The following is a 24,913-nucleotide window of genomic DNA, read 5'->3' as shown; positions in this document are numbered from 1 at the left end:
TGGAAACTAAAGAGAAACTTTGAATGACGACTACGATTTGCTAATAATGAATGTTTTCTATCTTCATTTTACATATAATATATATGTAAATGGTTTTTGTTGGTTTTTAAATGGGTGATAAAAAGTTATTAATTTTAAGAAGTAGGAATATCTGTTCTAGATTGTAAAAGCCTCAGTAAACACCAAAGCTACATAGTAATACAAACAATCGTCAACTTCGTTCTGCCATCGCACTACGTTTTAAGCAGCATAAAACAACAAACAATATTGCGACATGCTGCTCCTCATGTTTGGAATTCGCTTCCGCCAAAGATTAGGAACTGCAGCTCAACACAGTCTTTCAAGTCGTCATTAAAAAATTTATTTTGATCGAACGTTTTTAAACGTCTGACAGGATGTTTTTTGTTTCGAGGACGCCTCGGTCGCTTGCCAGGGCGCTTTATAAGTCAACATTATTATTATCACCATTATCATCTGCCTTTGTAAACCGAGCTCTTCTGATAAAGGAAGCAGGAGATTCGAACTAGATAGAATTACTAAACTACTCAATATAAAAATTCCATGATCCAGAAAATAATAGAACACAAAGAACAAAAAATCAACAACAACAACAATGCAACCAACAATAATAACAAAAATAACATAATAATATATTATTAGAACCACATATCAACCGCTTTCGAACAGGATGAAAAATCATGAAAAAGAATCATAAAAGATAACGTCCAAGCAACCAACGAAAACAATAGCATTAAACTACGAATATACTACTCCGACCAAAGAACGTCATCTCTTGTGACGAAAAACAACTGCACTAGTAAACCAGATCGATAATGGATCATAACCATCTAATATATTTGTTCAAATGTAATATTAGTGAGTGTGGGTACCATAAATCAGAATACATTTGTATGACGATGACCAAGCTATCGAGTAGGCTCACGATGCACGTATAAACTGGCGCTATTAAGAATCACATGAAAGAGAAACACAAAACTAAAATTACAAGAAAAATCTTTGATCCTAATGCTGAAATGCTAACCTCCAATAAATAAACAATTCAAATTGCAATCTTTATTAATTGTAACCATATATTTAATTTAACCTGTAATTGGAACCACTATTTTTCTCTCTTTTTACAAATTTTTTCCATTTATATATGGTAAGCCTCACTTTTCTGTCAACCTGCTGACAGCGAACGTTTACTCCACGGTTTACTCATCTGTTGTTATCACCGTCACTTTTCAACATTTTATTGCCGTTCCCAAAAGTAACCTGTTGTGCAATCAATAGACAAACTGTGAAAAGCGAAAAGTGGAAAGTACGCTAAAAAGACGTTTTTCTTTTGAGGTTATTTTTCTATTATAATACATATTATATAGTTTTGAATCATTATTATTTTACAATTTATAAAAAAACAACTCAAATGACTTGTTATCTATTCTATACTTGTGAGTTATACTGCAGTTTTTTGTTATAGCCAGCCCATGCCCCATAGGTTATGAAGTTAGTCAATTTCAATTAGTGACTATGAAATAGTGCCTATGAAATTCAAATGCGTAGTACAACGAATTAACAAAATTAGAGATCTGTTCGGAGTTTTTCTATGCATTAGTTATTTATAAAAATAAAGTGGAATGTCATGTTTTTTTTTGTTTAGAAATTTTATTTATTTTATTCATTAACAGATTAACTTATTTATTAACTCTAACTAATAACTCAATTTTTGACATTGAATTTTATTTGTTTTTATTGATAAATCAATTTTATCGGTTAGGATATGCCCCTTTCTTAGAAATAAACTAGAAATAACTACTGCATGAAAAAACTCAGGATAGATCTCTGATTGATCCTTATGAATCATAAACATAATCACAACAATTTTTAGAAGTTAGAATAAATTTAGAATAGAACTTTTTTATATAAAATCATTATTTTATTTTAAAATTTAAAAATTTATTTATTTTTAATTAATTCAATCATTGTCACAGTCTGACAATAATCTCTGACTTAACTTGACTTAACTTTGGCAGTTGATAAGTTTTATACTTAATAAGTTTTCTTAAACTTAACTTATAGAAAGCTATGAAATTTTGCTTAAAAATTAAAACTTATCGTGTCACACACAGAATCTAAATGTTAATAAAATGTCTAACGGACATAAAATATTTCAAAATGTCTAACAGTCATAAAATATTTCTGTGCTGTGGGCATACTATGCTTGCTTGGTGCACTAAGAATCAGAAGTGGATTTAAAAAGTTGCTTTCAGGACTCTGAACTGTGTGTGTATCTGTGTGTGTGTGTGTGGTGTGTGTGTGTGAGTTGAGTAGTATATGCGTGTACTTTGTACTATATTTACACTTTAGTGTATATTGAATATGTATGATATGTGATGCAAGTACTTCATTACTTCATTGAAATAGGCAGTCTTTTTTGTATAAGCATCAAAGCAACAAAGCATTCAAGTTGCTTAGACACAACAAAGACATGGTTAACGTTTTGAAAAATTTTTATTTGCAGTGAGTAAATTTGGTTGCTGTTCTATTTAATTAATATTAAATTCTTAGTTAAACATTTTCTGCCTCTAAAAGGGTTATACGAAAATAATTAAGGGGATCTTGATCATGATCTTTTCAAAATTATAGATAACTTATTTATTACGCTTCATTTCATGTTCACTTATATGTATTATGTTTAGTGTTTGTAAAATTAATAGTAAGAAAATGTTTGTGTATAGTTTTTAATGAACATTACATTTTTTTAAATTTTGTTGTTGATGACATATTATTTATTCTTGTAAGTGAATTTTAATGAAAATACGATTTTCTTTTATAACCTTATTTCAAATAAATATTACAGCTATCAACAAGATGTCGAGAAATCAGAGTAAAAAGACAGATAATGACAAGAAAAGCAGTGATTCAGATTTGGGTGCAACGATTTTAGCTGGTGCAGCAGTCGTTGGTTTGTCTGCTGTGGCAGCTTATGGTTTATACAAACTTTTTGATTCTATTTTTGAAGATGTTGAGAAAGAAAAGGATGCTGCTGAAAAACTGGATGAAGAAAGTTGTGAACGTCGCCAACCGAAGCCTGTTTCAACAGACCTGAATTTGAAAATCAATGATTGGAACAACAGTTTTAGTGTTCTCCCAAAAACAAACAAAGATGAATTGTTATTCAACTATGAGAAGAGCATCTTTATAGAGGAAAAATTTCTCACACCTTTGAAAAGGATTGTAGAACAAGTTCAGAAACGTTTTAGAGAAAGTATTCAACACAATTGCAATGTAAGAGGCATCAAATTTGAACAATTTATTAAGTGCGGATGGGGTAGAGATTTCTTTCTCATAAAATCACTGGATTATTTCACTTTTTTGGTTCCATTAACAATTGATTATTACCTGTTTGAAAAAATCCAAGCTGATTATAAATCTTATAAACTGAGTTCTCGCCATGATGGCTTGAACCAATTAAAATATAAAAATGAGCTTCTAACACCCACTTCCGTTGCTGAGTATATGTTGTTTAGTGTGAAGAATAAATTTGAGGAAATGTTGAAAATGGACAATATAGTAATCTCTCAAGTGAACATCACCGGCGGTTGCATATTTCTTATTTGTAATAGTTCTGCATCACCAGCTGTAAAAGTTAAAGTAAAAATGATTCCAGCCGTCAAAATTAATGATAATTATTTAGTACCAGCAGAAAATGATAGTTCATATATTTGGAAATTATTTTTTATAGATCAAGAAGATTCATTTTTGGCTCAATTTAGTCCACTCTCTATGTCTCATAAAATAATTTTCTCAACTTTTGTTAATATATCACTGACATTGAATGATTATTTTTCAGTCTTACACACAGAACACTTGAAGCACATAATGTTTCATTTAATTGAGGATCAACCCTACGAAGTGGATTGGGATCTTGAAACGGTTTTTGAACATTTTGTCGATTTTTTGATAGAGCTACAAAAATGTCTAGACAGAAAGGTTTTGCTGAATGTTTTCGATGAAAGTATAAACATGTTTTACGATTTGCAAGATATGCCAAGAAAAAAACTGCAAAAATTTATTGAAGAAATTATTTCTAACAAAAGTTGGAATAAACTGTTAAAATCAGGTTTTTAGTTAACAATGCTTTTCGATGGTGTAATATAACTGACAATTACCTATAGCAAAACCTTTAATTATATTGTATTGGTGGAAGGATAATAAATTTAATTGAGTCAAGCTTATTATGTTTGTTTTTTTGCCTTATATGTCTTTTATCCATTGTGTTTGTTTTCGACTTTAAAAATTCAAGCTCTAAATACAACAACACAACAAGAAATTAAAATTTTTTTCAAAATAAATAAAAATCGATTTCAAAACCATTGAAAGTTATCAAATTCAAGTGAGTTTATACCGGCCTTGTGTAAGATGAAACTACAAAATTGATGACACAGTGACAATGAATTAGAAATGAACCTAATTTGATTGGTCGTCTTCGTCAATTTTTAGGTTGCTGATGTTTGCTAGAGGTGTTACGCCGGCTATGTTGAAGGCCCTTGTCGCTGCTTCGGCGACCACCATTTTTGATTGATCGACCAAGTTGCAGCCGACATCGCACGAACATCTTCGCATTTCATTTCCTGTTTTTGAGCAATACAAATATTTTTTGGCGACTGGCAGTGACAAGTTACTATTTAAATTTTGACTTGTTTTACTTTCTTGACATTCTAATCTTTTTTTAGCGCTGTGTCCTGATATTGCAACAGGAGAAGTCGAATTCAATTTTGAAAAGTCAACGCTGTAATGACCTTCTTCCGGTTTATAACTTATTAAATGATCAAATCTGTGACCCCACAATATTTCGGAAGGTAGGTAAGAGGTTCTCGCCTGTGTCGTCATTCCGGTTGATTCAACAATACCTTCCATGATTACTAAAATTTCAAAATGTCTGTGAATGAGATCGGTGGCGGAAATATCCCATAAAGGACTATCAGATATTATTTTATGTTCAACCGTGGCTGGCCACACCAAAAACAACCTACCTTCTTCGTCGCTGGTTTCTAGTTTGAGACTTTTTTGATAAAATGGCAGTACTTCGCCTTCTTTTGTTATGCGTTTGCACACCATTATTGCTCTGACGTGGGCTTCGACTATTTGCGACTTTCGCATGTCTGCAACTCTGAAAAGCAAACACAGTTGATCGTCTCTTTCACATATAACGGCTTTTTCACTAAACATTAACGTTTCAGCTCTCTTTTTAGGTCTACTTATTTTGGCAAATACCAATCCTGTCATGAGAGCTTGTACAACAATGCCAAAACAATTTTGAATCATAATTACGATTATGGCAATAGAACAGTTTGGAGTGACGTTGCGAGATCCATATCCTATTGTTTGTTGGGTTTCCAGGGAAAATAATAATGCACTTGGAAAATCAAAAACCTCGATAACACAAGGTTTCCAATCAGATACGTTTCTGTTTTCAATATCGCCATGTGCATAGCTGATGGACCACCAAATAAAACCGAAAAATATCCAACTAGATGCGAACGTTGCAACAAATATCAGTAAACTAAACCGCCATTTGAAATCAATTAGTGTAGTAAAAAGATCAGCTAAATAATGACGACCTCTTTTGTTGATGTGAACTAAAGATATGTTACTATCACCATTTTTTAACAATATACGCCTTTGCAAGGAACGTGGTAAAAGCCAACGAAAACTATCCATAGCTGAATGAACAATAGCTTTGTCGGTATCGTTACTTTTTTTGTGTTGATTGAAGTGAAGTGACTTATTGATTGACATTAGAACCTTCGTCATCTGATGTCCGCTTTTTTCTTTTACAAAATTTATAAAATTCAGTAGTTGGTTGGTTTGAAAAACAATAAAAGATTTATTATAATCCAATCAACAAGCATGTTTAATCGCACATGAACTAATATGATCCATAATTTACTTGAACTACGATAACTGCAAACACAGAGATAATTAGTTTTAAAAAATCTTAGCAAGATTGTAAAACAACAATAAGAACGTTAAATGTTGATTTGGAGGCAAACTGTTTAACTTGAAATGCTTTGTTCGTCAGAACATTCTAAGTTACACGATGCTTTATATATTTACATACACTCTTATAATATATATACGTATTTATATACATGTACGCATGTATTAAGCAAAGGTATATCAAATATGCTGTAAAGATCTCGATGATAGATAACTCGTCTGCCAAAAGCATATTTTTTTTGAAGGTCATAATTCATCGACTCTATTATAACGATCGACACTGAACTGCCACATGTATGAAACTTCTAAATTTTTTTAGTTTATACTTTATAAGAATAAGTTTTTAAACAATTTTATACGTGTTTTTACATCGATATTTCTTTCGTCGCTTTTATCATGTCAACAGTTTCGAAATGAACTATATTTTTCACTTTAATTATAATTTTCGCAGAGTTTCAATTCAGATATTGTATTCATTATATAACAGTATATGTTTTAAAGGCTGTTGATCTTTGGTAGGCTGTTACATAATTGGGAAACAAGCGTGAAAAAATACGGTATTTATGTATGTGTTTGTGTGTGCGTATGTACATATACAAACTTTATACATATATATTTATATAAATATATATTATATATTTATATTGTAAAATGCGAATGGTTGTCTAATTTTTTAGTTGATTTTTTAACTTTTCTTATTAATAATAAATAATCTATTCATTTTTAATATATTTTATTAAATTTTTAATTTTAATTAAATCACTGATTCATTACATATTAAACCATTAAATACACACAAAGACACACATATATATGGATAAATATATGTATATATAAATAAATAAATAAATATATATTTAATCATACTTTGTATATGTAAACGAACAATTAAAATTTGCACGCCGTACATACATACACGTTTCGTACTCACTGGGAATACAGACATCTGATGCTGAGTATATATGGATAGGTACCTAATATATATTATTATTATTATCATCATCCATCATATGGTTAAGAACGCAATGCCCGAAACTTTTTACAAAGAACGTAAATGTTTATTTAAATTTAATACCTCGCTATGTATCGGCTATGATTTTCTTTGGTAAAAAAGGTCTTATTGTTATTATTATTTTTATGAATGTGAATTCGACATATGATTTTAGTTATTAAAACTATGTAATATGATGAAAATTCATTTGTTCATATATCCTAACGAAAAAATTGGGTTTTTTGTTATGGATTTATTCTTTAATTTTATAGCGTATCAAAACAAGCATTCATTATAAATTCGTTATCATTTTGTTTGCAGTTTGCACTTCAAACAGCGAAGCTTCTTTTTTACGTTCATAAAATTTAAAAAAACTATGTTTTGGTTTGAGTAATTAAGTAATTAAATTCAATTTTATTTAAAAAAAATTGTACTTTTGTCGTAACTTACTTCTCTGTTTAACAAATAATCGGTTTTGTAACTTCTCTTGTTTTTCATTAATAGATGAATTTGTTTTTGAAAGGCTTACACCAGAAATGGAAAAAAATTGTTAACTTGCAGTCGAAAAATTAACTACTTTTTTTGCAATTTTTAGAAAATTTAGGTTTTTTACCTGTTGGAGCGTGATGGCTCAGTTGCCAGTTGCACAGACATCTAGAGCTAGAAGTGTTAAATTTCTGTTGTTTTTTGATTACAATTGTACCAGCACCATGTACCGAGTTAGCATATTAACATGAAGTCCTCTTGCTAGTCATTTATATGGGATAGTAATTTTTGTTCAGAAAGAAGTTTAATTTAATACTACAACCCACGTGCGTCATAACTTTTTCATAAGTTTGAAACTGCTCTAGGAATTCCTGTCCTTTTTTAGGCTCAAATAATGTGATAGATTTAAAAATTGTAATGTCAATAGGATTGAATTTTGAGTGAAATTTAGCGTTAGAGTTTTTAACAAAAGTTAAAAAAAAGTGAAGATGGGAAGATGGTCGTAAAACGGGCCTTCACCATCAGTGATGTTGTAAATAATAATTGTTAAAATACGTTTGGCGTGATTAAATATGAATAACAATAACATGAACAACATACAATTCATCAAGTTAAAAACTGAAAATTATGGTATCGTTTAATGATGCCAAGTCACTATAAGTTTGTTTGATTTTATCTGAAGTTAGATGTTTTTTTTTATTTTTGACTTTTGAAACTAGCAAATAAAAAAGAATTGTTTTTAAAATTTTCTTCTTGGTAACAATATTTTCTTTTCACTTGTCATCGTGTTTGGATATAATTATTTTTTATAGTACAACTGGCTTGTCAAAACAAAAATAAAAACAAAGAATATACTATAAATCAGCCCGTTGCAAATAATGCTTTTAACCTGTTTGGTCGTTGCCTTACTTTCTCAACATTACTCTTATAAATATTTTCTATTTTGATAATTAGAAACTTATCACGTCAAACAGTTTTTAAATTAAGGAAATTTGCTTTGTCGAACCTTTAAAAAACATATTTTGTTGGGAATTTTTTGCAGAAAAGATTGTAAAATGAGACCAGGCACTGTCAGTGTTGAACATGATGTTTTCACGATGGATTCATTCAAACAAAACGCTAGTTGAACGATTGCCGAAATCTCAATAAAAAATTTTAACTGTTGGTTTTTGTTCACTGAGTCATATCGTCAACATTCCCGTTAATTCGCTTTGACGCCTTAAGTTAACAATATTGTATCTTCCAGCCCTTCTCTGGCTGAAACCAAAGATTATTTATAGATTAGTTGGTGAGATTGGTATAAAAAATTAGATGCTGCTGCTAGCAGCAAGATCCAAATGGTAGTCCCACTGCATATCAAAGGTTTCAATGTCCTTGTCACTGCCAACTTCTCCAATATTTTCGAAACTTTCATCGTCGTCCTCGTCATCATCTTTTTCACTATGATAACTATCTTTTCACATGGCAACACGTGCATCGCATTTACCACGTGCGTCGCAAAAATTACAGAGGTCGCAGGAAGGATTGATTTGCGATCGCTAACGTAATTGTAGGTAGTTGAATTTTCTGATAAGATGTCAAAATCTTGTAGACCCGTTGCTGGTTTGGTTAAGCACAATTTTCGCTCCTCCGGTTTGTTGTCTAAATTTATTTTTGTGTTGTTTTCGTTTGTCACTTGGACGTGTTTATCTTCACTATTCAGTTGCTTGATTCATCCTCTTAATACTGCCTTGAAGTCTCTTGTGTGTTGCTCTTTTTTTCCTTTATTTCGTCAAACGTGTCGTTTAGTTTCGTTCTGAAATGTTTTGATTGCTGGCCGATCTTGTCGTCTTGTTCTTGGTCGACCTTATTTAGTTTTCCTGTCTGTTGATTGAATCTTCTATTAAAATCGACTTTTAATTCGGCATACTGTTGTTTCAGTTCTTCCAAAGAAACGGGTATTTATATTTTTTTTCATTAATTATATGCAAATGTGGAAAAATATATTTTTATTTAAAATTATATAAACTTTAAATTTTGAAAATACCTTTTTCTATTTTTCACCTCTAAGTGAAGTTTAGACTTTTTATTGTTTTCTTTTCTCTAAAGTTGCATTTTGTTTTAAAAAGATTTCGGTTACCTTGTATTTTAATAAACTAATTTTAGAGAAATTTTCAAGATTTATTTTTTTCGAACTATTTTATTAAAGACTGATTTATTGGTGAGCCACCCTTTTCAAAGCCATATTTTCTGATCTTTGCTGATTTTCGTTAATTTTATAGTTTGACGGTAGAAGTAAATAGAATTGGCTGGCTGGATAGTGCTTAGCATTAGCTACATACAACGAGAACTAGAAACGCGTTAATCATCACTACACATTCATCATAATTAATTTACAAATTAATGTTGCACTCTGATCCCAATAGAATTATCTCAAAGTTTTAATTTGCAGGAAGCTTGAAAAAAAAAACAACAATTATTTTCATTTAATAAAATTTATTTAAAATTTTTTTTATAGTTTATGAATTTTATGAAATATTTAAGAAATATTTAAATGATAATTTTATTTAATTTAAGGTTCCGGTCCGGCAATCTCTGCACCATGTTTTTCAGTTTATTCATATTCTTGCTTGTACCTTGAAGCGGCCCAATGATTTTTGTTTATCATTTCTTTAAGTTCGCCCGAACTCACAATGCGATTTAAATCTTCATAACTTCCAAAATATTTATGACTAATGAAAATTCTTGGCACCTGGGGTTTGTTTCAAGTTGAAACAGAAAAAAGTTAATCTACAATCTACATTTAAAATAAAATTGATGAATCTTTTAAATTGTTTTTAAATTTTCCAATGAAACAAGTTATTAAAAAATATTCACGACAAAACGTGACACGACTCAATTAACTGCATTGCCAACGATATCGAAAATTCAATGTTTAACCTTGCGACACGGTTCGTTACAAATTTTCATGAGGTAAGTTTCAATCAGGGCACAGTCTTGTCTCTTTTCAATGTTGCAAATCTCAAAATCTCCTTTGTAAACTTTTAGGGATTCGAGTATGAGAGCTGTTTCTTTGCACTCTGGTACGTATGATTTTGAAAATACCATTATTGGACGCTGGGCTATTTTCGTATTTATAAAATCAGTAGTTGTTTTAAGAGATAAATAATTAAACTTCTGGCCTTCAGCCATTTCAGCAGCTCTCTATATCAATTACTAAATTTGTTTTTATTTTAATTTCTTTATGTAACGTTACAATATACAAAGATAATAGACAATAATAATAAATTAAAATTTAATCCCGTCATGATTTTTTTTCTTTGTGTTTTCACCTGTTAATATGACGTCACGATTTAAATGTGAAGTCATTAATTTCAAATATGGGCAACAATTTCATAACTTATAATTTATTAAGTATAACTATTATTTATTTTGCTTATTGGTGTTTTTTTTAATTAGAAAATTGAAATTTAAGGACATGGTGTTAGAATATAAACGATACCTAGCATCTTAGTGGCGACGACCGCTCGTATTTGCTGTCAACAGCCAATGCAACAATCTTCTATTAGTATTTTGTCATAGAAACAGCAGAAGAATCTAAACTGAATAGTTCATCTATTTTCTTTAAACAAAAATTGATTATACTACTACCTACATATTAAGTAGAAAAAATAAGGTTAAATTCGATTCAGTCAAGTCTAAAATACACTGGACCAAAAGTATCTGACAAAATTTCTTCTGAAATTAAGACAATTTTTTTCATGAGAACACAATTGGAAAAATTGATTAGGAAGAACTATATCTTTCTGCAAAATCCTTGAAAAATAATTTGACTTTATACACATTATAGAAGTCAATAAAATGCTTACATTTTAATAACAATATCAATTTATAATTCAATTCAAATGCGTGAATTGCCTTACTTTTTCAAAATTAACAAACCTTGTGATTATTAACACATCATTACTAAATAAGCATTAATTTTGTTTGTAATTAATTCTTTTAATAAGGATCCTTATGGTAGCCTGCCACATGCAAAAAAAGGTATCACTTTTGGCTTCCATGCAGTAATAACGAGTAAAGTATGTAGCACTTATCAAGTATCAAAATTTGTATATAAATACTTATACTTAAGTATCTGCGAAATATCGCACCTATACTTAAGCCTTTTTTCTGAAAATTTTCTCATAAGCACTGAAATAATTTTTTATTTTCGAGCTTTAGTTAGTTTCAATTTGACATTTCTTTTTGAGCCTGATTTCGGATTTGAGCTGGATTTTGGCCACTTAAGTTTGAATAGATATATATTAATGTATGTATTTATGTTTGTGTATATTGTTGTATAAATGCATAAATATATATATATATATATATATATATATATATATATATATATATATATATATATATATATATATATATATATATATATGGTTCAAATAGTTAAAGCAAATGAAAGTTATGTTTTAAGAATCATCAAATTCTCTCTAACAAAAATATCAATAAATAATATATATATATATATATATATGGGACAGGTGGCGAATTATTAATAAAATTCTATGCAATAATCAAATGTGATAACTTATCAGAGGCAAATGTCAGTCACACAGCTTGTGATTTTATGAAATTTTTCACAGATAAAGTTGCAAAAATTAGTCATTGTGTTAAGTCATCTATAGAAAAACTTCAAAATGCGCCTCATTAGAAATAGCGCTCCGGCAACTACCCAGGCTGACACCCCTTTGCTACGCCACTGTAATGACACGTAAGTGTTATATTGCACTAAATTGAATCTAGTAGTGTATTCGCATGAAGTTATTATCGTTAAATTAAATTAACAAAGACATAATTCACTCTAAACAAACAAGGAATTAACATTGTAGAGACAAAGCATACGTATAATTGAGCATTTGGCCACATGCACAACATATCAATTCTCAATATCAATCCGATTCTCTTTAATTTGTATGTTGCAGAGATACTGGATTTACTGAAAAAAAGTGGTTATTATTTCCATGGGTACGCAGATGACAAGCTGATTTGTGTTTCAGGTTTTCTAGATGATATGCCTACCGTATTAGAAAAACAAACAAAAACTTTATCTGATGTCGGCTCGTGGCTGGGCCAAAGTAGGCTAAAGTTGAATCAGATCAGACTAAGAATCAGTTTATGTTGGCTGGTACATGGCAACAAACGTCAGCGGTTGAAGAATCATGCTCAAGTTGGGTGTAATGTTATTTAAAAGTATGAATGGTTTGGCTCCGAAATATTTAGAAGATAAATCTATTAGAGTTTCATCTATGTCATCACATGGGCGTCTTAAGTCTGCTGATTCAAACACGCTGTATGTTGGAGATCGGAATCTGAAAACAGCAGATAGAGATTTGCAGTTGCTGGGCCTGTTTTTTAGAACAGCCTATCTATCAAATTACGTATATCTGGATTATCATTAGCTGAGTTTAGAAAATGTCTATAGACAATAGACAAACCTATTTGGTAACTCCTAGTGAATTCCATCGATGATGGCTTTGCTTTCAACATGCTTTATACGAGGAGAGCGCTGATGAGAAGCAATTATAATTGGCGCTATATAAATACAAAATTTGATTTGATATATATAATGCGTGTATGTATATTAGCACCATAAGCGCTGCATAAACTCAGCACAACAACACAATAGTATACTACTGTATTCAACAATACAATAGTACAGGTACTATTGTATTGCTGCTTATATAAAATTTCACACATATCTTTTTATTTCTTTCATTAATTTATGTTTGCATCTATGTACTGTACACATACCTCCGTATACGGTAAATGTTTACATGTATTTTTGCAATGTAGCTACTTTATTGATATCTCATAGAGTCATATAGTAAAAAACTCGATTCAGATTTATTTGTTTGTTTATATACATTATATATATATATATATATACATATATATATATATATATATATACAGGTTTATATACATTACTTTTATTTTTTCTTAACCTGTCATAACCTAACATCGCTTATTATAAAAATACTAACACATTTCATTAGGTACAAATGTTGGGAAATATTTTCTTAAAATTGTCCAAGTTGAGAAACAAGACAAAGATTTTTGGCATCGTTGTTGCTGTTTGTCTCTCTTGTTGGATTTTGTTGAGTATCGCAAGCCAAATCAAGGTTATATTTGATTTTAATAAATTATTTTTATTTTAATCTAATGAAACTAAATTGTGTAGCAAAATAAAACCTCTCTAAAATGTCACCTTATGCAAAAAACTAAGAAATACCTGTTGGTTTTATATTTGAAGCTTATACAACTTTCCATTAATCAGTTTTAACCGTTAAGAAGTTTATAGTTTATTTCACAGGGGACGAAATATAAATATTTTATAGTCTTCCTTGTGATAGAGGAGCCTAACTATGTTTTCGACGAATTATACACTTGTGCGCATACATTTATGTGCGCGTAGAACACACGCACGCAGACATATTGTTATAATTAGTGTCATTGTTATACAAATTATATATAACGCTAATTCAAACCTCTCTAATAAAAGCCATTTTGAGATTGACTGAAAATACTAAATAAAATGAAAAGATGCATCAAAACATCGTCACATTTGAAAATAATTACAAAATAAAAAAGTGTCAATGCTCAATCCCGGTGTTATTGACAATTCTGGCAACCCGCTGCCCGCAACTGGCCTGGATAGAGTTGTGTTCCTTGATACCGTATGTAGTTGATTAGTGTTAACAACTATCAAAGTCTTTTCATTACCTTGAATGAACATCTGTTGTAACATTCGATCTTTTTTAAGTTTTTCTATTAAATACTGAAACTAACGTCTATTCATAGCCTTGAACATCATAACGCGTTGATTGAATTGTTGTTATGGATTCATTTGGGATCTGGACGTGAATGTACAGATGCGTTCTTTAAGGATTGTGCAGTAGATTTTTTGATGATTGGTGCACGATATAATCGGTGCAGTTGATTCGAACAAGTTGAAGAAAACATCTCCCAACGATTTATCATTGACAATCTGCAGCCCAATATATATCCCAAGTTTGATCCTTGAAAAAATTTAAATTTTCCTGCTCCAATGGGTTAATGAATCAATGTCTTTTCCTGACAAGTTTGTATTAGAAGGAAATTTGAATTTACTTACATTAACTTAGTTTGAGACGGTTTTTAGACATCCTGATGCCAATTTCTGAAGACTACAAATAAATTCAATTTTAGAACATAGGTTTTAGGCTATGGTTAGATCATGCTAATTTTATTATTTCAAGTTTGTTGTTATAATAAAAACTACTGGTTCTGCTCAGTTTTGGAAGTCTTTCATTTCACATAAAAACTTGGAGTGCATACATCGATGATGTTTCAATTTTAAAAGGTTCTAATAGAAAAAATATAAAATAAATTGACTTCAATAAGATTATTGAAGATATATTTTAGTGCTCAGTCATCATAAATTGTTAAGTTATAGGTAATTATTGTTTAATTGTAGGGTAATTATAATTGTCTAATTGTCATTTAATTATATTAATCAAATATTCATACACTAAAACCCATAATATATAACTTTTCAGACACCTTTGTATGCAGTTTATGAGTTGCCACCGTCCACCATCATTCTGGAAACTTCCAACAGCACAGAAATAATAATTGATACTGAACACCTCATCGCCCTGGATCGTTTGGATAAGTTGTCTGGTGCGGAGTTGGAAGAGTTGTACGAAGCGTAAGTTGTTTATTTGAGGTTTTTTTTTACAAAATTTTCATATAAATTTCTTAATTAAACAAATATTTACTGCATAAAAATGTTGGAATTTATATTTTACATCCCGATCTTGTTATGAAATACTGCTAAGGTTTTAATTAAATTTTTATTTCACGCAAAACTATGTTTGTTAAAAAATATAAAGAATAATAAGTACTATTATAATATTGTTTTTTGTGTAGCAAAATTATCCATTTTTCATGTCGTTTAAATTATTTAAAAAAACTTTATTTGAATTAGGATTGTCTCAGCTTTATTTAGCTGTTAGGAACACATAACTGCTAACTGTAATAATACGAAGTGAGAATGTTTGTAGTGGTTTAAAAAAGAAAACAACAAGTTTGATGTTATTATAAAATCTTTGGAAGGTGACAATTATAACGCGTTATATTGAGAGCTATTTTCATCGAGTTTGATGAAACGAGCCAAGTATTCAATGGAAATGATTTGCATTGATTTGCTATATTTCTAAAGGGAAATTTTATAAAATCTTTTCTTTAACGCTTCGCTAAAAATTTCAAAAAACTAGAATAGTATAAAATTAGTTTATCCGTGTCTGTAATTTTTAAACGAGATCACACAAATTTTATGGGAGGATCGGTTTGAATAACATGAATAATTTTAAAAAATCAATTATAATGTAAATCTTTTTAATCACTGGCACGAACGAAGCCGTTTTGGTACAGCCAGTTAAAAATAAAATGTTATCCAGTCTTGTTTAAAAACATTTGAAATTTGTGTAGAGATTACATTTGACGTTTTTAACGTAAAGATGAACTGATTTCAATTTTTTTAATTTTTCATAACATTTGTAAGTTTCCTGATTTGGTGGGCGTTGAAGGTTACAATTTAAATCATTCAGTGTATCGAACAGCGCAGAAATATCGTGTCCGAAAGTGATGAGGCTTGGCAACGGAGAGGAAGGAGGCTGGAACATCTGTCTCTTCGCACAATTTGCTCCAAAGGAACCATGTCTAGTCTATTCATTTGGGCTGGTTGACTCGTTTTGTGTCTTACTTCCTTATTAGCCTCAAATGAACATTAGTTTTTCCAGTTCATCGGCAACTTGGTTTAACAAAAAATTTTCATTAACGAATAATCCTAAATTAAGAATAACGGATCAACTTCAGCATTTTGTCTGCAGTGTGAGAGATGAATGGTCATTTGAAGAAGGTGTAGAAAGAATATTCAACTGTACTATCAGATCATTTGACCCCAGGTAACAATCTTTTTTGCATAACTTTTTATTTTATTTACTCCATTATTAAAACCTTTCAGCAAACAGGAAAATAATTTTTAAATATAATTTCAGCATGAACAAGGGAAACGCAAAACATAGCAAAAACATTTTCTTCTACTCAGAAGCGCTTGCTGGCTCCGATGGATTCAACTCTGATCTGTGGAGACTCAACAAGCTGTCCACGCTGCGGAAACTATTTCGCGAGGATGATGTATGTTTATTTAATTAATTATTATTAAAGCTTTGATTTTTGTGATCATTGATATAATCCAAGACGTTGTCTAACGATTCGTCAGTATATTGCACGAAGTGTGCTCAAATGGTTTGCTTCGTAAACAGGTGTGTGTGGGTGTGTGCATTTGGTTGGGTGTGGATAGAATCTTTCAGAAATAACACTGCATTTTCTGCATTGTTCAGCTTGTAGCTTATTTTCTCAATTGATTAATATGTTAACGATATTTTGTCTAATTCATTCAGGCTGCTAAACAAAATTTTTCTCCTTTATTTACGTTCTTTTTTTTATTATTTATTATACATCCTACATAAAAAGCTTTTATGGTAACCCTCGCCGATTAAAACAGCGCTTCTCAACCTTTTGAGATTCAAGGACCACTTAACAAGTGGTGAGTCTTGAGCTTGCACAGTTGAGCTTAGCTTATCCAAGCGAGGCGTAATGCTTGAAAGACACAACCGGAGTTCATCTTTTTCATTTTTTTTTATTTAAAAAAACTTGCACTTCACACTTTGCTCGCAGACCACCAGGCAAATGTCCATGGACCACAGGTTGAGAACCGTTGAATTAAATAATTTGTATTTCAATATTTCAAGGAAAATAGCCCAAATGAATTACTCTTCAATTCTTAGAAATTTTTGCGAGTCGAACTATTGAGTGATAACGTTATTTATAAACATAAGAGAGTGAACTCAGATGTTTTATGCCAAAAGTAATGAAATTTGATCGTATAGTTCCTAAAGAACGGTTAGAATATTTGCCTCAGTTTAATTTTGCTACTCAGTCACCAGCCAGGATTCAATGGACAAAAACAGTCTCGTTTCTGTATAAATGTACTGTATATAAGTATCTAAATTTTATTGTTTTTTTTTAATAATTTTATAAATTTCATTATATAGGTCATCTTAGATTACCTGAAAATTGACGTAGAATATTATGAATGGGAATCATTGCAATCTGCCATTGAAGAAAATTCTCTAGCGAACGTCAAACAAATAGGAATTGAACTGCATAGAGATGAAATTTTTAAAAAGCCAACAACAGCTGAACATTATAAACAATTTTTAACGATACTGAATAATTTGAGAAAAATTGGCTTTTATAGATGGTCAGCACATTTGAATCCTCAAAGCTTATCAGCTCTTTCCAATTTTACAAACAAAACGGTCATGTGCTGCCACGAGTTTACCTTCATCAGTTCGAAATTTGTAAAATAATTTTTTTATATTGATTCTGTTCGATTTGAAAAGTTTATAATAAACATTTGTGTCAAAAATGTTGAGATCATATACACAAGCAACAAATTTATTTAAGCCTTAGAATTGTTCTGTTTATGTAATTATTAGTCAAGCAGTTATTTGAAAGTTTATTATGAAATGATGCAAGTTCATGCTCGCATTGGCGTTTTAATTTTTGCACTGCACCTTAAATACTCTGTAAAATATAAAATTGTTTTTGACTTTGGTCTGGTCCATTGGTGAATCCGACTCAGTAGACCTGGGTAGACTCAAAATTTTTAATTCAAAGTGCATCTAAATGTTCATTAAAACAATTCTGCATTCAATTGTTTTACCTTGATGGACTTGCTTTTGAAGAGATATGAAAACAACTGTGTGTTGACCTACCTTGTGCCAGTTTCTATCAAACTTAAGAATTGAACTCAAACTCTTTTTGAAGACATATTATTAATGGATGGAAGACTAGACTCTTTTATCATTGCGGCATTGTTTAACGCGTGAATGTTGTCACAAAAAGTTTGAATAGTTTCGAATAGAGGTGGACATGGAAATGGAAATTGGAATGAAAAGCTATCTTCGTCCATCTCTAGTTTCAAATGGCTTACGTGTTCTGAAAAATCACTTACAGGTCCAATTAATTGGATTCCGTGTTATGTATGATGAAGTTGAGTTTGGAAGATCCTAATTTTCGATTTGATTCAAAGACGTAACACAAATAAGAGCAAGAAAATAACGCCACATTATTTGAGCATGAAAACTATGATTCATTTTTGCTACATTTGTATTTAAATAGAAATAAAATAAAACATGATTATTTAAAATTTGAATTTTTCGCCGATGAATATTATTTAAATAATTTTCTATTGTTAGACTTTCAAATGAACGAGAAAAGAGTAGACAAAAAATTAAAATGACAAATGATCTTGTGCAAATAAAACCGCCCAACGATCGATAGTTTCCACAGACAATGGCTTTCCTCGCAGCGACTACGACGATATGTTACTTTTGTTACTCCTTTTATTCATTCCAGTATTCTGGTATTTCCAGTTCATTACACATTCAATTTTAACGTGAACGCATGATGTTATATTATATTTACAAATAATGAGGTGCTCGCAATTCTAAGTATATTTCATTTAATTATTTTTATTTATACAAACGATACAAAATAAAATTGAAGTATTATCTTTTTTTTTCGTCAGCAGATTTGTTGAAAGTCAATTATATTTTTACTATCTATATTAACTTCAGATATTTATTTATTTATACGTTTGCTAGTTTGATTATTCGCTTCTTCTTGTTTATTAGCTTGTTTGGTTGTTTATTTGTTTGTTTATTTGTTTGTTTGATTATATATCTTTTAATCGGTTTTTAAGCAGCTTCCCTCTCTACTCCTAATTAAGCTTGCAACCGTAAGAACACAAAAACTTGTTATCAGACTTAATCGACGTAAGTGGATTAAAAAATTTTAATAAAGTCTTTTAATTTGTAGAACTAAGGTCTGACAATACGAAGTGCTTTTAAAAATCATTAGCAACTATACCTACTATAGCTAGTAACAAAGATAAATGTTAGAATTATTTCATAAAAAAGGAACGTGGTTAAAATACATTTTTTTACAACTTGTTCAGTTTAACAGTTTAATTTTTTAACAGTTTTTTTTTGTATTTCACAAATATAACTTCGAAATTTAAACATTTGAGTCTAAGTGCAACTCTGAACGGAAAAACGTCACTTAGCGACACAATAAGTATATGAGTTTATTTTAGTGAGTAATTTGATGTTGTTTACAATGGATTATAAATGTGTTAAAAATTATTTGGAAATCATTTCGGTGAAGGAAGGTTTATTAGGAAGTTCAAAGTGATAAAAAAAATGGCCTCAAGATACTAAAATAAATATTTCAAAGAAAAGTCAGACCTACCCAAATGCCCCGGAGATTGCCGGCGCTCCCTTCGTGTTTCAGTAATTTACGTAATTTATTTTTGCTCAAGACCAGTCTTCAGCAAGCAACGCAAAATTATACGTAATGCTAACAAAGTTTACCCTCGACTGCAACTTAAGATGCATTCGGCACTCTCTATGGCGTGATGGTCTAATGGTTAAGGTCGCCTGGTGCTTTTTCACAGTAACCGAGTTCGAATATGACAAAAAGATCCTCGCCTATCACATGCTTCGTGCGTGATGCGTCGTTTAGTATGTATTCATTTACGATGTTTGTGCGCTTTGTTGAGTCCTCTGAACTTTGGAAGAGTGTAATTGACCTTTAACCTCTATGGCCACTACTTTATTAATAAAACTACAGCAGTTAAGATGCCATTTTGTCATATTTTCACGCATAAAATTGTAAAAAAATACAGAGCGTCGGAGTCGGAAATTTTTGCGGGAGTCGAATTTTTGGAGTGGCAGGAGTCGGAGTCGGATATTTTTCATCCGACTTTGACGCATTGAAAAAATCTCAACGTTTATTTGTACAGGAATATTTTTCTTGGGGTGCACCCCCTGACGAACGTCATTATAATATACAATTAACATTAACATTGTTAATAAATGTTGTTTATTTTGATGATTTTGCATTTTAGTGCATATTATTATATAAATATTGATACACAAATATACGTGACGCGAAGCAAACAACGCCTAAAAAACTTAGGCTTGTAACAAACAAACAAATTTAACTTTGTAAAAAAAACTATGCATTATAACAAATCTGTTGATAAACTGGAGATGATTTTATTAACTCTACTGGAAGTGGATCATTTGGCTTCAATCTAGTCGTGTAAATGAAAGATCATCAGACGGACGATGGTAATGTTTTTGACATGCTTGACAGGCTTTCGGTGCTGTTTCATGAACTGGATGTGCAATAACTCTGATTGGAACTTGGAACTAGTCATCGTGAAGTCCTTGTTTCACTTGTTGAATATCACAACATTTCAACTGCTAAAAAGTGATAAAGAATGGGTTTAGTGTAGGTCGATGGTGGCCAATGTCCTGAAAGGATAAGAACCGAGAAAGAAAGAAAGACATCTGAAGCTGTAAATCTCGTCAATCGCGAACCTCTGGAAATGTTTTATCAAGTCACTAATTAAGAAACGTTTGGACAATTTAATTCGACTTGGAAAACCCATCATAGATTTTTGGAATCAATTTCTAGAGCTGGATGTTGCAAAAAGAGAATGGAAAAGACTAGATGTGCTTGACAGAAAATACGAAACTTGTGTGACATGTGCTAGGCCCGCTTGTCCTGCATATTCTATGAACAGCTCAAAAATACTGTGTGAACATTGTCTGTCATATTTAAATAAATAATTCAAAAAAACATTAAATAACTTTTACATGCAATTTGTTTCGAAATTTCATTATTTTGATACCAGAATTAAAATCATACTTTTATCGAGTGTCTCTCTGTACTAACGTAACCCCGTTTAGGTTCAGCGCGTTATTTCATTGCATATCAAATGCTTTTTAGTTGATAAAGTATATTACCTATATTTTAGGAAAAATTAAATTTATTAGAATTGATCTGACCGACTGTCGCTCTATTTTGCCGAAGTTGTTAATGAGTTAATGACATCAGAATTGACCGTTTTTGTCATTTTCTTCAAAATACTTTGTGATACCAAATCAAGCAAACGTATCAGTCTCAAATAAAGTTGAAGTAAAAACTAATTTTTAATTTGTTGAACAAACCTCTGCGTCTGACAGAATAGTTTGCAAAGCAATTCGCAAATATTAAAAAATCATTGCCATAAAAAATTTATGAAAGTAATTTCAGTAATTTAATTGACTGAAGCAAGGTCTGGCCGAGTCTAGGTGACTCATTTCTACCAACTGTCCATTCATGCTATCATTCGTCGGCCAGTGGAATCTAGTGTTTGTTAAATATCATCAGAAGATGAACAGTACAGAAAATCCAAATTTTCAATTAAAGTCTTCAGACAACTAAACAGTGATGTCGTCATCTTTTGAATTATTCTGTTTATAACAGCTCTTAAAATGCGAGATTTTATAATTTTTTCAAATGCTTTTCATAATATTTAAAAAAATTGCAATGAGAAAAATCAATTAAAAAGCATAAAAAAACCAATTATAGTTTCATATTTGTTTCTATAAGACTAAAATAACTAGTTCTACAGAAATTTTTTTTGAAAACTGGAGAAATAAAAAACTCTTGAACCAAAAACGTCGGACTGGATTGAAATGACAGTAATGTAATGATTGAAAGGTTATGACCCATGACCCATTGAATCCCATTCTGACATAAGTTTGTTTCTTCAAAATGACGTTCAATCAATCAGTCATAAAAACTTATTGGAAGCAATACCGATTAAATGCTGATGCCATGCCAAATTCTAATTGTTTCCTTTTGGGGTCGAATAAAAATTTTAAATTACTTTTTGTGTCAAAAATGTAGTACAGCCTGTTTACATAATGCACACAGACACCCATACGTGTACAGTACACCAACATGCATGCACACAAACTCACAATTCGAATCAGAGGCAAGTAACTTTGTGCATGCATTGCAAATTGAATTTGATGCTCATCTCATTGGCTAGGTGTGTCAGTTCGAATTTAAGGCCCAAGCGAGCTTCGCTTGAATACCGCGGCACTATGACGAGTGCAAGCAAACGGATTAAGGACTAACGAGATTTAAAGAGACTCGGTTTGTTGTTCTACAGTTGTTCTTGTTGTTGCTGTGTTTCTGTTATGTTACTTTTAATATTGATAATTTGTTTAGCTGTACTGATGTTTTTAGCGTTGCTGTTTTAGGCTGCTTGTTTTTTGTTGTTACTGCAGCTTTTTATATTTGCTTCAATACCTTTTTATCGGAGTTGTTTTGTAATGTTATTGCAGCTAATGATTGTTATTGCTTTAGTTGAGGCTGTATTATATTTGCTGTTGCTGGCTGTGTTTGCGTCCTGTCTGTTTATTTCATTTCTGTTAATTTTGATGTTGATCTTTACGTTCGCCACACAACAATTGCACAAAATTGTTACGTTGTACAGCTATGACATAATTCAGGCTGTTTTGTTTGTTTTTTTTCATTTGTTTCCGTATCATGAAAATTTAATTTCATCTGGTTTGTGTTTACATTAAAAAGGTTTAAATTTTTTTTACGTGAAGTTCCTACAGCAAAATAAACTACACACGCACACATCCACAGACACACATACATATATAGTCTATATATAGTCTATATATTTTTATAAACATGTTTATAGATTTTTTAATATGGAAAAAAAATCATTAAAATGGTTTTACAGACGTCTTTATTAATGTCCCATCTGGGTAATGTTGGCCACTCCTTGAAGCTTTCAAAAAAAAAAAAAAAAAAAAAAACTAGTAAACTTTTCATTACCAATTAATTTAAATAATTTTTTTAACTTCATTTGTTTTAAATGGATAAAATTAATTAAAGTAATATATTTTAATTGATTTATACGTGTTCATAGCACGTAGAAAAATGTAAATAATTTATATTATACTGTTTGTACCAATTTGAACTGACTGACGATGAAACTTTTATTTTGAAATGTTTGGTTATATATAGTAATAAAAATTGAATATAAGTATTTTAATTATCAAATTAAATGTATTTCTTTTTATTCTTATAAGAAAAATATGCAATTGTAACAGCAAATCGAAATTTCTTACGAAAACATTAAATCTTTTTATTAAAGTTGGGGTAAAATTTTATCAACTATAAAACCAAGTGTTTACTTGAAATCGTTGTTGAGTTAGTGTATTGAGTTGGTGAGAAGAAGCGATGCTAATTGATATCAGGGTTGGGGTAATGGGTTTGTCATGTGCAATGAAAGCTCTCTGAGGTCTACTCTCATTTTGGTGAAAAATTGGTAACGTTTCTGTTATTTGTAATCATTCTCCTCAATTCATTAATAATTTTATTGAAAACACATAATTAAACATGTTCATGTTTAATTTAATTGCATCATTTAACGTTTTTTTTACTAAATCTGTCTTGCAGCTGATTGTTGCTTCGTCTAATTAATACAAAAATTAACGTTTTTTTTACTAAATCTGTCTTGCAGCTGATTGTTGCTTCGTCTAATTAATACAAAAATTAGAAAACTATTTGTGTCATTTTTGGAGTGGTAATTGTTGTCATCTATAGTGTAAAAGATGAATGCATGCACATGCGTTTATATGAATGCATGCACTCTTATGAATACCTGTATACACATATAAATGCCTTCACACGTATTAGTTCATGCACTGATATGAATGCATGCACACGCATCAGTTTATGCACTGATATGGATGCATGCACTGGTATGAATGCATGCACTGGTATGAATGCATGCACTGGTATGAATGCATGCACATGCACTCGTGTTAAATGCATCATCGTCACAATCGATGCATTGTGTAGATAGAAGAAGACAATAAAAACTGACTGGCTGGCTGGCCTACGCGGCTGATTGATTGACACGCGCCGAGGAGCATTTACCTATTTTATTTCTCTTCTCGTTTGTTTGGTCGTGTATAATTCTTTTTCTTTTCTTGTTTTGTTGTATTTGTTTTATTAATGCAATTTAAATGATCATGCTTCATTTGCAGTAGAAATTACATTATATTTGTAGTCACATGTTGAAATAAAATGAAATTGATGTGATAAAATATTATATTTAGAATGGAATCCACGCACAAGTTTCATTTCGAAACTCCATGACTTTTTTAAAGTTTTGTAATTCAATAACAATTGCTATTATGCACAGATGATAAACATATCAATGATGAGGGTGAAAGTGATGAAGGCATGATAAAAATGATAATGACGAAAATGACAACACCTAAAAAATGTCTCATGTAACGTAACCAAAAGTGGATTTAAGAGTTTGGCGTTTAATTAACTTTTTTTTATTATTAACAAACAATATTTAATACGTCTTTTAATAAAATAAAGTAAATTACTTTAAATGATGGATACTAA

The 24,913-nt window shown here is 30.6% G+C and overlaps 5 protein-coding genes across 5 annotated transcripts; 3 read left to right on the top strand and 2 right to left on the bottom strand.

Annotated features, from left to right (window-relative positions):
* Positions 1-2,871: 2,871 nt before the first annotated feature.
* On the top strand, positions 2,872-4,131 carry HELRODRAFT_167992 (hypothetical protein; the record flags this gene model as incomplete). Its single annotated transcript, XM_009013699.1, has 1 exon — positions 2,872-4,131. One exon carries the CDS (start codon positions 2,872-2,874, stop codon positions 4,129-4,131), a length of 1,260 nt encoding a protein of 419 aa, XP_009011947.1.
* A 339-nt stretch (positions 4,132-4,470) lies between these two features.
* Positions 4,471-5,724, bottom strand: HELRODRAFT_73033 (hypothetical protein; the record flags this gene model as incomplete). The annotated part of the gene is made up of 1 exon (XM_009013698.1): positions 4,471-5,724. One exon carries the CDS (start codon positions 5,722-5,724, stop codon positions 4,471-4,473), a length of 1,254 nt encoding a protein of 417 aa, XP_009011946.1.
* A 4,349-nt stretch (positions 5,725-10,073) lies between these two features.
* On the bottom strand, positions 10,074-10,651 carry HELRODRAFT_167990 (hypothetical protein; the record flags this gene model as incomplete). The annotated part of the gene is made up of 2 exons (XM_009013697.1): positions 10,074-10,211; positions 10,400-10,651. 2 exons carry the CDS (start codon positions 10,649-10,651, stop codon positions 10,074-10,076), a joined length of 390 nt encoding a protein of 129 aa, XP_009011945.1.
* Positions 10,652-12,153: 1,502 nt separating this feature from the next.
* HELRODRAFT_190385 (hypothetical protein) lies at positions 12,154-18,328 on the top strand (the record flags this gene model as incomplete). Its single annotated transcript, XM_009013696.1, has 10 exons — positions 12,154-12,227; positions 13,171-13,175; positions 13,513-13,638; positions 14,108-14,193; positions 15,055-15,206; positions 16,108-16,236; positions 16,390-16,464; positions 16,558-16,696; positions 17,617-18,161; positions 18,185-18,328. The coding sequence occupies 9 exons, from the start codon at positions 12,154-12,156 to the stop codon at positions 17,932-17,934; spliced, it is 1,104 nt and encodes a 367-aa protein (XP_009011944.1). The 3' UTR covers positions 17,935-18,161; positions 18,185-18,328.
* A 1,419-nt stretch (positions 18,329-19,747) lies between these two features.
* On the top strand, positions 19,748-20,925 carry HELRODRAFT_167988 (hypothetical protein; the record flags this gene model as incomplete). Its single annotated transcript, XM_009013695.1, has 4 exons — positions 19,748-19,799; positions 19,950-20,062; positions 20,316-20,466; positions 20,789-20,925. The coding sequence occupies 4 exons, from the start codon at positions 19,748-19,750 to the stop codon at positions 20,923-20,925; spliced, it is 453 nt and encodes a 150-aa protein (XP_009011943.1).
* Between the last annotated feature and the right edge of the window lie 3,988 nt (positions 20,926-24,913).

The sequence above is a fragment of the Helobdella robusta genome, assembly GCF_000326865.2.
Source record: "Helobdella robusta unplaced genomic scaffold HELROscaffold_12, whole genome shotgun sequence".
Lineage (NCBI taxonomy): Eukaryota > Metazoa > Annelida > Clitellata > Rhynchobdellida > Glossiphoniidae > Helobdella > Helobdella robusta.
This window is presented reverse-complemented; position numbering and strand designations above follow the sequence as displayed.